This window comes from Fringilla coelebs (genome assembly GCF_963513975.1).
Source record: "Fringilla coelebs genome assembly, chromosome: 3".
NCBI classification, from domain to species: Eukaryota; Metazoa; Chordata; class Aves; order Passeriformes; family Fringillidae; genus Fringilla; species Fringilla coelebs.
In genome coordinates this window covers 75,373,617-75,393,850 of record NC_140030.1, presented here as the reverse complement: position 1 = coordinate 75,393,850, position 20,234 = coordinate 75,373,617, and the positions used below count along the sequence as shown (strand labels likewise).

Here is a 20,234-nt window from a genome sequence, read left to right as displayed (position 1 = left end):
TAACTCTAATTAAAGACTACAGTGAAGGTGGTTGTGTACCACCAGAACTGGTGGGTAATGGGCAAAACCAGCTCTGGAGCCAATGAAAGCCTGGCCCTGATGCACTAGAGATGGGATGGGACAGGATGGGACAGGATCTTTCCAGTCAGCTGAGGTCAGCAGCAGCGACTGGGGAAGGGGCAGTCACTTTCAGGATGATGCCCATCACTGCCTACACACACCCTACTTCCTCTTCAATGCAAGCTGAAATCTAAAAGGAACCAAAAATTCACCCAAGGGTGCCTCAGCATCCAAGGGCCGTGGGCAGAGTTGGAATAGCTGTCCCTACATCACACAGCTCTAGCAAGCCCAAGGGCCTGCTGTGAGGCCAGGACTACCTGCCCTCCCCATCACCAGTAGGGAGGATGCCTCCCTGGCAATTTCTTGTTACTAACCAGTTAAAAGGCATGGCTTAGTTGGAAGTCTGGCTGCAAAATAATGCAATCACCCTGTACACAGCTTCCCCAAAAGTTGTTGCTATGTTTTGCAACATGCGCTGATATTCAACAGGAACATACTGTACCTCAATTTGTCTCTTTAGCCTGAACTCTGAATACTAAAAACACTGAGGTTTTCTCCTTCCTGACACTGCAGATCACATCTTTTCAAAGCCATTCCTTCGTCTAGATTTGTGGATCAACAGAAGAAAAAATCCAAACCAACTCAGTTTTGAACACACATATGTAAGCACATCCATCCTGTGCAAAAAAGAACCCCCTGCAATATAATATCAACCAAACATTAAAGATTTAACTTTGCTCCAGAATAACCAGATAGTTCTTAGATGAAAAAATCAGAAATGAGAATCTCTTACTGGAACCAGGCAAAGTGTTAGAGTACTTCAATCTATTACCAGATTAAGTCAGAATGAACAGTTTGTCTAAATACTAAAAGAACCTTTAAGGTAATTTCTGCAAATCTATCAAATAAATTTGGATATAGTAATATACAAACATTTATATTTTCATTTTTATGCAAGAGTAACACTGAAATTTTCAGCCCTCTATAGCTGATTCCTAAATAAAAATGCATTAGGCACTTTTAAAATGAATTTATTTCACAAGTCCCGTTTATACATTAGCCATAAGTTCTTGTAGTAAAAAGTATTTAGGTATGAAAGTTTTTTTTTTAAAAAAACATTTAAAATACAACTTTTTTTAATAAAATCCAACAGGTTTTAAACATTCCTTTCACATTCTCATTAAGTTTTTTCCATAAGGCACATGTATAGACATTTCAAAGGAGCAGTTAATTACAACCTTCCAAATCTTTACAATGTTTATAAAACTCTGTCTTTGGAAAAGCATACAATGGATAATATACAAACATAAATGGCATATTGCAAGTTTTAGACAGAACTGTAAATGAAACCTTTATGCATACTACCCAGGCCTTAGTGACTTGCCTCCACTGGGGAATAAACTGTTACTGGATACAAAGTAGTATTAAGACTACTCTGTATGAAGTATTTAAACATGCTTTCTTGTTAGAAAAAAGCCTGGAAGTTCCAGGGTAAACACAAATAATTTTCCAAATTTATTTAAAAACTGTTTCTAGTAAAAATTATTTAATCTCCCAAGTGCAAAAGGCAAGGAAAATACTAAACTGCTACTGGGTATTTCAGAAGCGGCAAACTAGAGTTTTTTTAGCAAAATTTACAGAGGAAAAAAGTTGCCTTTTAAAGTGGACAGTGGTTCCTGGTTTTAATTTACCCTAGACAGGATGAGAAGCATTTAATCACAGCATCCCTTTAAAAAAGAAAAAAAAAAGTCAGTTAAGATTTGTTATTTTGTTTATAAACATCTAAACCATTACCTATTTACAATTACAAAAACGCAGAAACTAAAGACATATCAAGAATTGATCAAATGCAGGACCTGTGTGTGAGACCACCCCAGCTAAAGGCCAGGCTGAGGCCAGGTCAGTGCCAGGGTTTCTGTGCTGTTTGCACTGCAGGCTGTGCTGAAAGCACTCTGGGAAGTTGAGCAAAGGGCAGAGCCCGATTTCGCAAAGGCTGCCCAGCAAGGGCTCAGCTGCCAGGGCTCCAAGCCACATCAGAGCTGGACCATCACAGTGCAGGAAATAAAGCACAGGCTGAAGGGTTGGAAGTGTGCACTGACAGTGCAGGATGGAGAGAGCTGGTTCAGCCTTAAGCTTTGGAAGTTCTGGAGGGTTCCATTTTTTCAATCAATAATAAACTGTTTTCTGAGTGTTACACTCAGATCGTTCCCTTTAGTCTCCATTATTTTTCATTTCCCCAGAAAAGTAACCAACTTACTTGGAGTGGAATTTGTATTCTGTTGCTAATCAGTTTCAAAAATAAAGAAACATACTATCATCACTCCTTAAAGTCACTTAGCTGCATGGGTTTTGGTTTTGTTGCATTTGTTGTTGCTTTCATTTGGGTTTGGTTTGGTGGGGCTTTCTGTTGCCACGCCAACAGGAGAGCTAACATTAATTTAGGAAGAAACAAACAGAAACCAACAACCCCCACCCCAACAAACCCATGAAAAAGTAAAATGTTCTGAAGAGCAAACCATGAAAAGAGTTAAACAAAGGAATGTAATTTCATAAAATCAAGAGAAATGCATACTCTAAACAAATGACATAATGCTATTCTCTCTGGCACTTAGCATGGTTTAGATCATTGTTCCCATAAGAAAGGCAGTCTATACAACAAATTTATGATACCACTCCACATAAGCAAATAACTCAGTAATCCCTAGAGAAATCATGGTATTACTAAAAGCAGTCTGTATACAATTCAGTTCTTTGGCTCATAAAATCTAATAGATAAATAAACTGAAAGAAGTTAACTGATGCATATAACCTAATATTTTTCTGCCCAGAACTTAGAAATACTGTTGATAGGGAAGAAAAAGTCAGAGACCAGAAGCTCAACTTTCTTTCTCTACAGAGAAAGCAATTAAAAAAAAAAAAAGACAAAAAGAATGAATTAACCTACTAAGACTGTCTCATGGCCACTGGACCTATAAGAATTTAGAATACTACTTCTGTCTGGGTTAGTCTGAGTTGTCAGAAATAGTAAAATGACAGTTTGAAGCCTGAGCTCAGTTATTTTATTCACCGTAATTATCAACAACTATCTTAAAAAAAATCCTTCCTAGATGAAATCTGAAGCTTTAAAAAAACAACTGATTTTTTGGCTATGCTACTGGAAAATACCAGATGAAAGGGGTAGACACACCTCTGCTACAGCAAGCCTCATTAAATGATATGGAAGTGCTTAATTTTTTTAAAAAAACCCACTGTCAGGAAGACCAAACTGCATTTTACATGAATCATAGAAGAAACAGATTCTTACATTTGATTACTTGCATGTGTTTTCACTATGTGTTTGGTCTGCTTTCATTCCCTTTCTGTACACACAAGAATGAAAGAAAAGAGAGGAGCTTGCCAAAATGAAAATAAAGCGTTGCCTTTGCCCCTCCTAAAAATGATGGAGGAATTAAGAAATAGAAACAGAAGCTGCCACTATGTTGCTCTTTTGCTTTTAACTAGAATCTCAGATCCCTAAGTTACCTTTAATGTTAGAACCAGAAAAGTCACTATTGCATCACTGTATTGTTAAATCATTAGAGATATTATTTAAACAACACTTTGATTCATTTTCAGTGGCAGAAACTAGAGAGAAATTTATTAAAGAGAACTACTATGAACTGTACTTCTATTTAAGCTTATATTAAGCATGACTTTTAAGTTAAGCTATGCCATTTTCTAAAAATTAAAAGAAAAAAGGAGGACGTTATATTTTTCCACAAACCTAAAGTACTTTATGCCTTTCCCCAGCATAAAGGTAACTGACTTTTGTTAAGATGGAAAATATTATGCAGACTCACCTTGCAAAAGGAATATAAGACAGACTATACCTGAAAAAAAGAGGAAAAAAGTGTATTTGCAGAGTGTTCATTTCTCTCCTAGAACCAAATTATTTCACTTTAGGCCAGCATTAATAAAAGCAACCCCTTTTTAACAAGATTTTAAACAAGATTACCTATTCAATTTAATGCTTACCTGAGAAAAGAGGACATGTTTGGACGAACTAAACAGTGATATGGATTTGGTGGTTTGCTTTTTCTTTGTTTGGTTTTTTCTTTTTTTTAATGTAGTTCATAACTTCTATTGCGCATGAACTTAAAAAACAGATTTACTAGTGCCAAATCCAAAAGGAATAGAAAATTTGTGTGAAAATGGTACTCAAGATGACAGAGACAACTTCTTCCAGTTTAAAAGACAATCTAAATTACTATGCAAATATACATCTAATCATATTATTTATGTAACTAAATACAGATACATGCTGTAGGATGAATAATATTCCACAACTGTGACACTCAGACAGCTGACAATTCTATTATTCTCTGAAACTTGCTTCTCACAAGCCCCCAGACAGTGTTCTGTTCTCATGCCCAGCCTGATCAAACCCCAGGACAGTTAAAAAATGTGAACTGTCTGCTGCAAACACACAGAGCACAGTCTGAGCTTAGCAGCCTTCCCTCTATCTAGCACTATGCCCAGCAGTCCCTGTCCTGAACAAATGGTTCCTTGTCCTGAGACCCACGTTCAGTATGGACTCTGTGTACTCAGGGCAAGTTCAAGTGAGAACTCTGGTCACCTTGGGTTGCCTGAGAGTGAGCACCTGGGACAAGGACATCAAGTGTGTATCTTTTTGGAAAGGCAGTAACTTCCAGAACTTCTGCCAGGCTTGCAAGCATTCACCTGACTGCACTCACACACTGCCAAACCCAACCCTGGTCATCACAATCACAGCACCTGCTACACTAAATTCACCCTTTCACATCCACCCACTCTTTAACCCAGTATATTCCTGGGACAGGATGTACCCTATGAAAATGTTTTTTAGTTTCTTTCATTTCAAAAATCAAAAACTAGTAAGAATTCAAAAAAGAGGAGAGTATACTTTTACAATACAGAAAAAGCATGACAATTTTTTTTTGCATATGTATTCCTTTCATAAGGCTTTAGATAAGTTCACACGTTGCAGAATATACTTCAAATCACCATTTTTGCAAGACGATTGAATATAGATTTTGCTGGAGTTACACAACCTAGCTGAGAAAAAACAGATTGAGGCTAGCATTTGGGCACACTTATATGTGAATCATATATATATAGGTTCATAATCATGCGGGTGTAGGGGCAGGGAGAAGAAATTAAAAGGAATTTTAAGAATCTTACCAGGTCATTGCCAAGAACTGCAATATGCAGAATAACATCGCCAAACCTTTTTTGTTCCACTAAACAAAAATAAAACAAATACTGCAAATTAGTACATTTTGCACCACACCAGTCTAAACTGCAAACAATCGGCACAAACTGATCAATTTAAGAATAGAGTTGACTGACAATGCCTAAATTTCCTTGTCTTAGTTTGCTGTTTCTTTCCCAACAACTCTCCATTCATTTTATCCATCACTCCATTAGCATCATGCTATGTAAACCTTTTCTAGCTTTGGAAACACCTAACAACATCAGTGTTAACACTCACTCACGTCACTGTACTTCTGCAAATAAGGAAGTTCATTCCAGTGACATATTTACTTCTACGGAATGTAACTACAGTTAGTTTTCAACCAAGATGCCTGAAGATACTTCTGGGCTTTTTCTGTCTTAACCAGCTCAATATTCTGTATCCATGGCTTCTGAAGACAGCTATACACTCTCTGGTATTTTCTGACATAAGTATGCATCACTGAAACAAAAACAATATTTGAACTTGGTTTTCTTAGTTTTTATTCTAGAGGGCTGCAGACTGAACCCAATGTTTTAGATTTTGCATTTTCATCTACATCACATGCAGGTGGAAAGATGCATTTGCTTTTACAGCCAGCAGGCTCATCACTCTGCCTGAGCTCAACCATAGTCAACAACAAAAAGACCACACACGAGTTCACCTTTCCTTCACCACTGAACTGTATCTTAAAGCTACAATACAATTAATAAACTAACCAACTAGGATTACTTTTTTTTCTAAAAGGCATTCTCACTTACCCAGAATACAGCACACAGAGTCAATATTAGGCAAAGCTGGGGTGAGAAGGAGAGACAAAGACAAAAAAAGAATAAATACTCAAATACACAAGTATATGCAAGTACAGTAACCATTCCCATGTTTTCAATGGGCAATCAGCACTTTAAAACTGACTTATGAAACAAAGGCCGTCTCACTGTGACTATATGATGAACTCCATGATGTTTTTCAAAGCACAGTATGAGGTATACATGGCCAGAAGGGCTGGGACAAGTCTTGAAAGGAAGACAAGGCAGGAGTTGACTTGAGGAACCAGCAAGAGTATAAGCCGGTGTGTGCACCCATATTTGTTGGTTCTATTAAGAAGCGGGCTTAGATGATAAAGCTTTACTGAAAGGAATCAAGAAGTCTGGTAACTGCTACTCTCTTATTCCAGTACATACTATCATTTTGAACCTGGTATTCATAACAGCTGTCTCTGACAAGAAAGATGTGTGCATCATTACCAACAACCCTTTATTAATTAAACACATCCATTCTCAATTACAGGATTGGGCAAATATAGGCTATGCCTCATCTGCTAGTGTTTTTTCATCTTCTGACACTAATGAAGAGTCCACTAGGGAGCAGTTGCCTCAGGTACAGTGAAAAAGCTCACAAGAAGCTTTGTTTAAAGTACTTAAACACTTTGGATGGAACGTTACAACCACATGGTTTACTACGCCAAATAATCACACCATTTGTGCAAGCTTAACTGTCACTTAGAACTTTTCCACTAGATCTTATCTGGCTTCCTCCATTTTTCATTACACATAGTACAAAAGAGAACAAAACCACAAATCAATTTTCACCTGAAAAAAGATTTGTTGGCATTTTATCAAAAGGAAGAAAAATAACACATGCTTGAAATTTTCCAAACATGTCTGCGACTCCTGAATGGACTACAATTCTAGCTTTCTGTTAGCATGGGGATTAAAACAGTCAAATTCATCCAAAGTTTTCAAAACTTTCAATTTACCAGTTCTTCTGTGTTTTACTAAAATTTCCATACTAAAAGTCTTGGCTCTCATCCAATGTTCACATTCAACATTAGATGAAACCTTTCATTCTCATTTTCCCAACTTTGCTGGTAGCCTCTCTGCACAGGTAGGTCTCTGATGTGTGCTCCGCTCTCCTTCCATTTCCCTGATGTGTTTTGCTTTTACAGCCTTCAAGTAAGTTTTTCTCTTTGTCACCATGTCTGAGCACAGTGGATGACAGGATCATGAAAGCAAAATGATTTTTGTGCTTGCTCTTTTAAGTGTCTGGCCTAGGCTCTCAGTTTCATTGGAAAAAGCCTACAGCTGTAAAGTGTTGGAGAATTTATGCTCAGCAAATACAGACTCTAGCAGAACTGCAGTTATTCTTGGACATTTTTAATTCACGCCTGCAAAATGTAACCTTCCTAGGACTTGTAATTTGGTATGAGTTGAAAATAGTGACAGAACAAAACAAGAATACTCAAACAAAACAAACCAAACCTCTGTTGAACAAAGTTTGGAGTCCAAGCAATGATCAAGTGACTTCCCCAAAAGACAGCGGCAAACGAAAGCTTCTCAAATTAGATTATAACTATTTTTTTATGTGGGTGTGAGAGAGGAAGAACATGCAACCTTCATATGACAGCCATCCAGAAAGAATTTATGAAGACTTTCTTATCCACTAAACTAGAAAACAAGTTATATGATAGAGAGGATATGAAAGCCAACTACATTTCAAAAATCAAAGTTGAAGAGAAGCCACAAGGGGAGAAAGTTGTTTCAACTACCTAATATAGAGATTTGGGATAGGAATTCTGGGGAGAAGGTTTTTACCATCCTCCTCGAAGAAGAAATGATGGTCGTGGAAGTAAAGGAGCCAGGGATGTCACAATGGAGAATCTCAAAGCTGAACATGTGGCCTCCCTGACTTTGGGGAAATAAATTAATTTTCTCCATTGCTTTGGAAGTGCTGAACCACTGCCCTTTACAGACCAACTGCAGCCAAAAGACAACTGTCAAGCTACACTTGGTGGCCACAGTAGCTAAAAAAGTCTCTCCTCTTCTTCTTGAAGAAAATATTTTAGAAAATAAATTAAAAATAAATAACCTGCCATTAGCATTTACTAAGAAAGACTTCATAAGGAACATTTTATTCCAAATGATTTTTTAAAAAATCGTAAACAACAAAAAAACACATGTTCAGAGAAAGGAGCTAGATGATCTTTGTGGCATACAGAGCTTGACTATCATTTCTCTGCAGAAGGAAGAGGGAGACTGAGAAACAACCTTCCTTTAGAAAAGCATCAAATGTAGCTTTGAGGCTAAAGAAAAACTTTTTAATAAAAGGAAAGAAAGATAGTATATTTACCAACATCACAATCGTAGCTATTAATCGTTTTGGATCAAACATTGCTTTCAGTTGCTTCAGTGGCCCCATCAGGAAACACGTACTAATAGGAGATAAAAAACCAAAACAAATTGTAAATTACTTTCAAATAACTCTTTCTAAAAGACAGTAGGAAATTAACCAGTTTTCCAACAGACAGATGACTACAAAGGCTTTAAAAAAAGATATTTCAGTGCTTAGCAACAGAGACTAACTAGAACAGAAGGTGAAATACTCCATGAATTTAGCCCTGGAAACAGTTTATGAGTCATCCTTGGTCACGAAATTCTTTCCAAAATATTACCATAGTGAAAAAAAGTAACAGGCAAATACAAGAGCACTTACATTGGTTGAGATAAGAGAGGAGAGAGTGTGACAAGGATATACTTAAGGAATAACAGAAGAGCATCCGTCAAATAAGAAAAAACACATTTCAACTAATAATCTGTTTGATGGTGCTGAATGCCATTTATAAATAAAGATGATTAAGATAAAGATGATTAAGAAAGCAGTGCAGTTACACTTAAATTTAAATCATGTTAAGAGATACTAAATGGGGGGAGATTGAACTATAAGTAGCTCTACATGAATTTAGTGATGGGCGGGTCGTCAAAGATGTTTTGATTGTTATTTTAAGATGGCAAGCACCATAATAGATAGAAAAAAAAAAAGGTGAGCAAACTCAATTACAGAAGTAAATGAGATCATATCCAAGATTTCAGGAAACATAATGGGAACAAATATAGTGGTTAGAGCTTTTTACATTACCAAAACAAAACATTATAAGTATAGCAGAGTTATCAAGTTGAAGTCTAGTAAATTTTGTTTTGAAGCTGTTATAACAACTGACTTGCCAAAATAATGTCAAGATTAGAAAGACCAACCTGCTGTAGAAAATTCTTATTTAATAATACATATTTTAACCCAGGCAGAATGCAAGTAGCTACAATCAAGATTACAGGGAAGTTCTACCTCTTTTAGTCAAACTCAGCAGGCAAAAAGGCAGAAAAAGTTCAGTTGTTTGTATTAATCCTGCTTTTTTCTACTCTGTAGTTAGCTAGAAGGGAGAAAACCATCAGCAACACCACATTCTGTACCTTTTTATGCAAAGAAATGCAATCTGAAATAATAGTTTACAACCTCAGGAGTATTTTTCTGGCTTCAAATATTTGAGATGAGTCTCTCTTCCTTGTCATTCTGCTTTGTAGAAAACAACAATTTAATGAGAGTTCAAATGCCTATAATCTTGTGGTGGACTGAATGCTTTACTACAGAGCAGAAAACCTAGTCTAACTCCTTTTCTAGTAATTCATTTTTATATTAAACGAAGCAGGGAAGAGTTTGATAGAGCTTCCTCCTGAAACCAATCATAAGCCTTCTATTGCAGAAGAAATATGGGAACCCACATTCCAGGCAGCAAATAAAACTCAATCTCCTACATCCAAATGCTCTCCTACCAGCAACTTTGCACATGTATCTCCTTCACTTTTTTTATCTTATGCAGACAGACTTCAAATGTCCATATTAAATGAAAAAAAGTTTTCATAATTCAATAGAAAAATAAAAGTTTTATATTCTAGCTAGTGGAAGGATAGTGATGAGGAAAATGAAGTGGTAAAAAGGAATTAAGTTTTGGCCACATAAAGTAGGCAGAAAAAATATAGAAAGCAAAATTCATTGTTTGTAATCTGATTCATATTGAGAAGACTGACATCACAAGAGCTGCACCAGAGACAACAAGAGATTCCATATGGAGCAGAAAAAAAGGCTGGAAATAAATTCTAGACATCCTCCAACAAAACAGAATAATTCTTTTAAATACACCATTCTGTAGAGACACACTCATCATCCCTGAGAACAATCAAGTAAGTATCATTGTTTTCATGTTCATGATTAGAAAACAATAGCAAAAACAAGCTAGAGGGGACTAAACAGGCTAGTAAGAGTGGTAACTGCATTTTGGTTTAAATACAGACTTGCAAAGAAGCCTGGAAAAGTTTAAATCTGCTTGTCAATTTGGGACTTCATTGTCATCTCCTACTGTTCTTAGAACACAGTTGCCTGTTTTTTATATCCAAAAGGAGTACTGAAAGAAAAATGGGCCTCTTTTTTCTTCTAATTTTAGCTGGAGTGCAGACGAAAGTTTTTCAGCATTCTCCTGAAAGAAATACTAGTCTGTAAAAACTTTCCTCTTAACTCAATTAGACTTCATAAGTACTAAGTTTCTAAAATGCTCATTTAATTTGAAGAAGTGAAAACACACTCAAAGTACCAGGTAAAAACAACACAACCAAAGAAACTCACCCCAAACCAACAACAAAGAATAAAGAGTAGGATAAGGGAGAGAAAGGCAAACACTTAGCTTTGCCTATCTCCAGTATTAACTTTTTGTCTTGTTTTAGTATGAGATGGAATAGTTCTACTATTGAGACTCAATGTCAGTATAGACATATTGTCTCCTAACATATTTGTTGAGGAAAAGCAGTACCTTCATGTTTCTCAAACGTTAATGCCACATTACATGAGTTCTAACAGATTAACAATGCTTTGACTCAAAAGTTAAGTTACTTGACTAAAGTCAGGGTCCATGAAAGTCAAGGCCAGACTCCTTGGGGTTTGAATCCCATGCCTCAACTACACTAAGATAATAAGAGAAGGAGGAAAAACAGAAATTGAAAATACCTTAGGGACGCTAAGTTTCTTATGTGTCTTTCAAACTATGAAAGCAAAGTTTTCAATCTTAAGAGGGCCCCTTTTAGAGGAAAATGTTTTAGGATTGCTATGTGGAACATTTCACAGAATCAGAGAGTTTAAAAATACACTATGAGCAAATTTTAGATTCTGCCTTCAGCCTTAAAGTCAAAACAAGGATTTCCTGAATGTTTCCTTTTTGAAAGTTTTCTTGGAAACAGGATGATCTCTGTTAAAAGCAAAAAGCTCCTTCCAGTAACAAAGTATCCACACAGAGGGCAGACTACCAGCTCGCTCCTGAAGCTGATATACTTCTTTACCGGGCAGGACTTAGATGTAAAAAGTACAAAACATTCAGCTAGCAATTTGTTATTCATACTTCAGATACCGGTTGTGATATGCCCACAAACACACAGGTAAACTGTGTGTAAGGTAACTGATAAACAACAAACCTGTAAAACAAACAAGCTTTTGTTATTAGCATTCAATATAAATCAATGTTGTCAACACACAACATAGACAGCACTCTAGAGTAAAAGAAAATGGAAATGTAGCTGAAAAGGAAGGTACTTTTCTAAAACCAATAACTAAGGAAACATACCTGGCGAGAGCAGCAATATTTCCCAGGGTGTAGAACACTGCAAAAAGTTTAATCCCCTTTGGGAGCCATAGCAATGCTGTTCCCTATAAAAGACAGGTTATTGGCACGTTTATAATTAGTCAATTCAATTTATTTAGATTTTATAGTCTGTAAATACACCTTCACACTAGGAAGAACATCATTCTGACATACACTAGCAGAGCACACTGTTCTCAGAGTTGCAGCAGTCTCTCCCCAGCACACTTCTATTGCCACCTACTGGCAAACAATATGTTGGTTCACTGGATTTGTGGATATTTTTACAACTAGGCAGTTTATTTATATTACTGAATACATTTATTTGTACTGTTTCTATCCTATTTCACAACACTTCCACTTCTGTTACAATGCCCCACTGTACATCCTACACCTCTGCACACAAGATAAAAATGTCATAAAGCTGCACTAATATTCACTATCTCCTTTCTCCATCAATCAACCATTTAGACTTGCAGCTTAAATACACACTGAGGCTGAACAGAAACATTTTAGAACACTTCCAGATATCTCTTCTTTCCACTGAACTTAAAAAAATCTGAAGCTGTCTCTGATCACAGTTCCCTAGGATGATCAAGGAGAAAAGGAATCATAGGAAAGGGACCCAAAAGATCACCTACATACAACCTCCCACTAGACCAGGCTGCTCAAAGCCCCATTCAGCCTGGCTTTGAACAGCACCAGGGATGGGGCATCCATAACTTCTCTGGACAACCTGTTCTAGTTCCTCACAATAAGAATTTCTTCCTTATATCTAACTTAAATATCCCTGTTCTCAATTTGTACCCATTACTCCTTGTCCTATCACTACAGCTCCTAATGAAGAGCCCCTTCCTGGCATCCCTGCAGACTCCCTTCAGATACTGGAAGGCTGCTATGAGGTCTCCATACAACCTTCTCCACTCCAGGCTGTACAGACCCAACTTTCTCAGCCTGTCAGAGCCTAAAGAAAGCCTGCACTAGGAGAAAAACAAACTGTGACCTGCACACTGCATCCTGAAAAAACCCAACCAAACAAAAAAGCAACTTCATTCTACTCAATTGCAATTTCAGTGGAAATCTGTGGTGAAAAGAAAGGAAAAGAGGGAGGAAGAAAGGGAGGGAGGAAGGGAGGGGAAGGAAAAGGGAGAGGAAGGAAAACAGAGAAGGAGGAATAGGAGAGGACTTCCCAAATGTTTTTTCAACTGTTTCTGGGAGTTTCTGGGAGTTTCTATGCAGCCTTTTTGTGCAAGTTACCTGCGTCAGATTTTGACAGAGCCAAGTAATTAATAGATCTCAACTCTTAACTGCAGGCGGCAGACTCCTGCCAGCCCCTAAAGTTCAGGAATGAACACATGATTAGCTGCCTGTAAAACCACCAGGAGTGCAGCAGGTTTTTCAAGTGTCAACACACAACCACACCCATTGATTTGTTGAGTGTGACATGCTACACTTGTGGTTTCTTCAGACTTTAAAAACCTTCCAAGCTTTCCCCATCTCTTTTCCTTTTATTAGAGAGAAAAAAAAAATGAGATGGGTACACACCTCTTTCCTAATACACCAGTCAGAAAATTAGAGCATATTTTGTCAGTGTTCAAACCTTTTAGTAAGAAAATGTATTATGCTACAGTAAAAATGTTCATTTCTGTAATTGGAAAAAAAATGGCCAAAATAATAATTTAAGAGATCAACAGCCAATTATACATTTAATGTCCAGTTAAATGAAAGCGCGCAGAATTTAGAATGCAGGATAAAGCAAACAGAATCACACATAAAAGAGGAATATGAATGAGTTTAACTGTAGAACAATAGTAAAGCCCAAAGAAAAAATAACTTTACTTACAAGAAAAGAACATAAAATGCCAGCAACAAAGCATATGGCAAACCATCTGACTCGAGTACCAAAGCTGAGTGTTGAGGCATCAAGGACCTTTATAAGAGCAGAGGAAAAAGACAATATTACACACCCAGTTTAGAACAATGAAAAGGACAATTTTTTCTTTACCACTGAAGCCCTTAATTTCAAACAAAATATTTTTAGCTAGAAATAATTATTTTACCTTGCTTAACAGTTATTTGTGTATTAATTCTTTCATATTACAAAGTCATATTATCAATCTGGAACATACGGAAACATATTTACAAACAAACAAAAAAGACAAAACCCATAAAGGTACATCCTGGCATGCAAGTAATGCTGCTTCACTTTCAAACAGATTTTTTAACCACCACACAACTGAAAATAGTCACAGTTGTACCAAATCAAAAGAATGAATGGACCTTCCAGCAATTCACAAAGGCATTAATCCATTTGTGTAACACTGTAGGTTCCTACAGACATTGCTACCTTTTCCTGTCACTAGAGAGGATCCCTTGTAGATATTAATGCCAGTATCCACTGCAAGCGTAAGAACTCAAATTTCTCTTCCAATTACCTTTAAGGTGTAGGCAAATCAACACAGTTTGCCCCATCAGACTAAGCTAACTTGCTGAAAGGGAATATTTCACTTCCTGCCTCTCCAGAGTGACTCCAGAACCTAATGAGCTGAGCTACCTGACACAACTCCTGACATGAGAACAGAACTAGTGCTCCCTCTATTCTGATGACTTGGCTAATGAGTCAAGCCAGCTCTGCAAGCCGTCAGAAAAGCAGCGGGGCTGATGTAAGGAAAGAGGCTGGGCCATGCAGCTGGCAGAAAGGCCCCTTTCAGCAGAAGTGATTTGTTAGACATGCTCAGCTCATCTCCACCCACGCTGTAAGAACAATGCATTTCATCTTTCTCCAGGTCACTACAATTAAATGTACTTTCTGTTCTAAACTGGCCTATTAAGTGAAGTGTTGCTTCAGCTTACATAAAATTACTTTAAATGAACAACATTCCTATTTGTTCAGCTGTCACAGGCAAACTTGCCCTCCTGTTATTTAGTCAACAGGTATTTTAAGCAAGACTTATTAACCAAATATACATGATATACCTTCCCCAGCCAATGAGTATGATATTTCTCCTTATCTCCTGAGAAATTTCTTTCAGACAGTGGTAAGCTAACCAAGGAAATTTGGTTACTGCTTAGAACAATTTCACATTTGTACAAATGAGGAATCTGTATCTAGTTTAATTAAAAACTGCAACATACACACACACATAAAGGTGCTGACAGAACTTTCCAAAGGTCAGAAGATGCAGCTTACCTTGCTAGGTCCAACACTTTATCCTTATGCATGCATTAAAGAAACAGACAAAACCAGTAACTGAATGATGGTTTAGTATTTTAAATCGTATTTGACAGTCACAGTCCTGAATGCCTCTATTTTTAAGAAGAGTAGGAACAGCTGGTAGCACACAGCTAAAGATACCCATTTCAATCATGCCTTTAGATACACCTATTCATACAACTAATCACAAGCACACATACACACAAAAATAAAGAGTAAAAATCCTTTCCATCTGTGTTCAGAAATGAAATGTAGATAGGCCAATAATCTCGGTAAACCCAATATACACATTTCAGATTGCCTAGAAAACAGGGAAAAGATGAAGATAAATCCTTTATTCAGGTGCATCAGGCTTACTGCTGCCAGTTACTGCTCTTCTACATCTAATCTTATTATCTGACAGTGCTCTTGAAGTGACTACCAGGAGACTTCATTCTTCAAATAAATTTGAGAACAGCTTTATCTTCAGTTAAATTCCTAACAGTTAAGAGGTGAAAAAAAAAAAACCAAAACAAGGCCAGCACGTGAAATAAGAGAACCACACAAAGGCTTGGAGCAAAAAATACCACAAACCCCAAAAGGTTTGATGCATTTAATGGATTTAATTCTTAAAAACTGACTGACAATATATGCACATGAACTACAGGAAGATTAGCTGTGGCATGAGGGCTGCCAGTGCATTCTGTGCAATAATAAAACTAAATACATTAAATGGTATTAAAATGAAGGCTCATCCTTCCAACCACTCCCAATGATGTCACCATTTATGCTGTCAAGATGAACCTAATTAATACAGTGTCTGAAATCCTAAAACTGGGGATCTGGTAATGTATTTTCTTAGTCCCTAATACCTAAGGGGACTGAGGGGAGACCTCACTGCAGTCTACAGCTTCCTCATGAGAGGAAGCAGAGGGGTAGACACTGATCACTTATCTGTGGTGACCAGAGACATGACATGAGGGAACAGCTGAAGCTGTGACAGAAGGTTTAGGCCAGATATTAGAAAAAGGCTTTTCACCCAGAGGGTGGCTGGGCCCTGGAACTGGCTCCCAGGGAAGTGGTCACAGCACAAGCCTGAGAGAGTTCAGGAAGCATTTGGACAATGCTCTCAGGCACATGGTGCGACTCTTGGGGATGGTGCTGTGCAGAGCCAGGAAGTGGACTCGACAATCCTCGTGGGTCCCTTCCAAGTCAGAATATTCTACAATTTATATTTTTTGGGTTTCACGGAAGCAATGGAACTCACTGCCTTTCCATGATGCCTGTTTCAACGCTGCACCTTGCTGCAAAAGTTGAGTTACAGATACACAGTTCAGCTGTGCAAACCACAGACACCAGCTTACACTTAAATGCCAGGCTCACTCTAGAAGCTGAGGACCTGACAGTGCAGGAACCCTGCCACATGTGCTGCAGGCAGTAATTTCTATACTAGGGACCATGGGACACCCTGAGGTAACTGAGACTATGAACCCTAAGAAAAAGGAAGTCTAAGCTGCCCTTGCAACCAAAGCAGGAAACAAGGCAAAGGTGCTAAAGATTCTTTTTGTGTGTCTGACATAAATTATACAGCTAATTCCAGATTTCAGATAAAAAGAGCTGTCATTGCAGTCTACGGTATTTGGATTAACGAAAGCTTTTACTTAAGAGGCTGAAAAAATTTCCAGGCTCATTCCACATCTGTAGTTCATGTGGAGAACAGTAGTGGTGGCAAGGGAGTTCCTGCAAAACGTACCCTTCTTGCTATACTGCTTATTAGCTTTTTTCTAACAAGAAAAAGAAAAACTGAAATCAACAAAAGGAAATCCTTAGTTTTCTATTACTGAACTTTAATGCCAAACTCCTGGGCAAGAAGCTTTTTATTCACCAGCTATTTCAAGCTATTAGTATATGAAAGAAATGACCAAGACATCCAAAAATCAAGAGGAATCCCCAAGTGGAAACAAGAATCTGGAATGGAGACTTTGTGAAACATAAGGAACAGTCTTGCAATAACAGCATCACTGCTCAAGAGTTTGCACTGGACACACAATAAGCAATATGAAGGATAATCCACAAGGCTGCTTTTGATCAAAAATAGTTCTCGTGGCTCTGAACATCTACCTTAATGGGCTCCCCCCTACATTAATGATCTTATAACAGTTTTCTACATGGGCAAACTGAAAAACAGAACCACTTTATTTTACTAATCTAGAAGTTCACAATTACATGTTCTTTCAATGGTAAATATGCAAGTAATGGAGAAAATACAAAGAAACATTGAGTAAAATGGCAGAATTGAGTTTCTAAACTATAGTGAAACAATATTTATAGTGATATATTCTCATCTTTCCCTAACAGGCCTCCTTATATGTATTTCTATCACCAGTTGAGATTAAAATACAAGAAGTGTAACATAAGAAATGAAATATAAGATATGTAATATAAGAAATGTAATATACAATTTCTTATAAAAATATAAGAAATAGCTGGTCTATTCCCCTGTTGAAATCTTATTGAGTGCTTTAAGCAGCTGTCATGCAACATCCAATGTATCACATGGACTGATTTTACATTAGTTTTCGTGTTGATAAAATGAAACAGCATGATGCTGACCTGAAAACATCATAGCACTGCTACCTTTATTATTTATTATTGATCTTTTTGGTATTTTTCTTTTTTTTAAAATATATTTAGAATAATGGATCTAATAGCAGCAAGAAACAACAGCTGGTCATCTGAAGAGTTTAGAAAGTACAGAAAGACTTCATTGAATCACCACACAGTTCTTTCATTATAGACTTGTCTTCTGCTTAGCAGGAATGACTTGTTACTTTGTGATAATGGTTCTGCAGAAACCAAGGGAAAGAATCCAGAGGTATCTATGGACATGAACCATATGATGGCCATTACACAACCACCAGATATTCTACAGAGGGCCTTTGTTTGCAGCCAAACACATGACTCGTCTCCAGAAAGATCATGGAAACAGCTGAAGATTGTACACACACAATGCATAACCTCACACCTTCCTTTACAGCCCCACTTCTTACCAAGTGTTTCTCTCTGCATGGGTGCACATACTTTTTTCGCTCTAATACACACACTTTAAAAATAGTCAGCACCACTCAGCTCTAGCTTTAGTGAATGTCACGTATGAATTTCCTCTCTAAAATGAGGCTTGATTTCCACTGTTCCACAAACACATTGCTACCTTGAGAGAAAAATACAGCTGAGAAACTGCCTGACCTAAACACTTGAGTTTTTTTTTAAGTCAAGGGGTATTTATTTATTTTAAAGATCCTTCTGGTTCATCTCAGCATGACACTCCAAAGACACACTTATAAGTTTTCTTCTATCATGTACCAGACAGGCTTTAAGTATAGGCAGATTTTTCTAATTTAAAGTCTTTTTCTGGCTATAAGAGTATCATTACATGCAATAATAAAATCCTATATGGTTTAATTACTGACATTTAACAAACTAAACACATGCTTAGCTGAGTTCTCAGGATATAAAACTCAAATATAAAAGTATTAAATATGTAGGCATTTATCTACTGATTGCCACCTTAAAACAACTATCACAGCACCAAGTAAAGGAAAACTCTATGTCATTATCACGTGCCTTGCGTGAAATGTGCCTGGTAATGGTAGAATAATCAATTCTCTTGGGACTGAACTGAGATTAACAGAAATCTAAGTATTTCTTTGATAATCCTGGGAAGAGCAGAAGGTGAAGCAACCCTCCCAAATGCTGACAGCCAGTTCTGGTGTGAAAGGGCAAAGGTTCTACACTGCTTCCAGAATCAGTGGACACAATTTAGGTGCTTTGCTGCGGCAGAGAGGCCAAATTCATGAACCTTGAAGACCAACGGCAACTCAGTGCAAAACCAAGTGAAGCATGCCAGCAGCAAGCTGCCAGAACTAATATCATGCCAGCTATGCTCAGTTTCTGCTGGCTCCCCAACATTTGTTAGCCGCAGCTCAGATCCCAGCTACATTCCAGCCTCCTCCACCATGCTCCAGCACCCTGGAAGCAGCAAGAGTGGCACTTTGATGTGGGGCACTTTGACCTGCAGTCACATGAGTTAAGAGAGAACTAAAGGAATAAATGGTTCTTTGTAAGCCTGCTCAGCTTTGCTTCAACCTAGAGATTAGTTCTCAGGAATGTATGGCCTTCAAACACGGTAAAAACGAAACAAAAAACGCCGCTGGCGATGAAGATAGCGGGAAGGAAATAGACCAATTAAGCCGTACTAAAGGAGTAAGGAGCAAAAACTAACTTCAGCAGAATGTACATAAAACTATATTTGTCTAAACAAAACCTTTGTTTCTGCAAATTTAAGGGCCTAGGGGAACGAAGAAGCAATTTACACTGAATAGCAGACTCAGTCGGGCTGCAAAGGAGCGTATTATGTTATCTGCTCCTTGCTTAAGCACAAGGAAAACTTGTAGAAACCGAAGGACTCCAAGTCAGCAACACAGCCAAAAGCTTCACACAAGAGTAACTGGCCAAAACCCATCCTCCGGGCGCAGCCTGCTGCCCACACCGCTCTTCCATCGGCGCACGCCGCAAACTTTGGTCTCTCCTTTTGCCTGCCGATCCCTGCCCCGCTCTGACCCGGTCGGGCAGGCACCGGGAAGCGGGGTGTGCGTGTGCGCAGGCCGGGGACGGGGGAAGGCGGCGGGGGGAGCGCGGCAGCGCCCGAGACACAGACCCCGGCCCGGGCTCGGCGGCTCCAGCGCCGCTCGACCCGCGCGCCCCCGTGCCGGGGAGGGCGGGAGAAGGGAGAGCGGGCTCTCGCCGGGCCATACCTGCGCCGTCAGTCCCTGCTCCTCATCGTCCTGCCCGGCCAGCACCCGCCGCAGCTTCTCCATGCCGGCCCTCCCTGGGCAGGGCCGCGCCGGGGGCCGGGACGGGGCGGGACGAGGCGGGACGAGGCCGCACTCCGCTGCGGGCCGCCGGCCCAGCCGGGAAGTGACGCGCCCCCGAGGCGGCGGCGGCGCCGCGCCTGCGCAGTCCGGAACGCGGCAGGGAGAGCCGGCGCAGCCCTGCCTGGAGGCACGGCCGCGGAAAAAGGGCTGCTTCAGCCCGACCCCGCCTTCATCGCCGCCCGCGGAATCGGCCTGCGCACGGCAGCGTGATTTGCATGAGCGCGATGAACACAGAACACAGCGGGTGCGCAGGGCTCCGGCAGAACCCCGTCTGGGACACGCTGGTGCTGGGGTACCTCGTACAGGTGGAACTGCCTTAGCATCAGTTTCTGCCCGTTGCCT

At 38.9% G+C, this 20,234-nt stretch overlaps 1 protein-coding gene across 1 annotated transcript; it reads right to left on the bottom strand.

Annotated features, from left to right (window-relative positions):
* Positions 1-1,075: 1,075 nt before the first annotated feature.
* On the bottom strand, positions 1,076-19,904 carry SFT2D1 (SFT2 domain containing 1). The gene is made up of 8 exons (XM_084202350.1): positions 19,773-19,904; positions 13,609-13,695; positions 11,751-11,833; positions 8,441-8,522; positions 6,073-6,108; positions 5,260-5,318; positions 3,900-3,929; positions 1,076-1,787 (listed from the first exon to the last, which is right to left on the bottom strand). Exons 1-8 carry the CDS (start codon positions 19,833-19,835, stop codon positions 1,748-1,750), a joined length of 480 nt encoding a protein of 159 aa, XP_084058476.1. The 5' UTR covers positions 19,836-19,904; the 3' UTR covers positions 1,076-1,747.
* Between the last annotated feature and the right edge of the window lie 330 nt (positions 19,905-20,234).

What these genes read in the sequence shown, in the direction of transcription:
- SFT2D1 (XM_084202350.1), bottom strand. Translation starts at nt 19,835, where the DNA reads ATGGAGAAGCTGCGGCGGGTGCTGGCCGGGCAGGACGATGAGGAGCAG. An exon ending in GCATTTTATGTTCTTTTCTT is followed by an intron (nt 11,834 to 13,608) that starts GTAAGTAAAGTT and finishes TGTCTTTTATAG; the next exon opens with GGAACAGCATTGCTATGGCT. An exon ending in CTCTGTGTGCTGTATTCTGG is followed by an intron (nt 5,319 to 6,072) that starts GTAAGTGAGAAT and finishes ATTTTTGTTTAG; the next exon opens with TGGAACAAAAAAGGTTTGGC.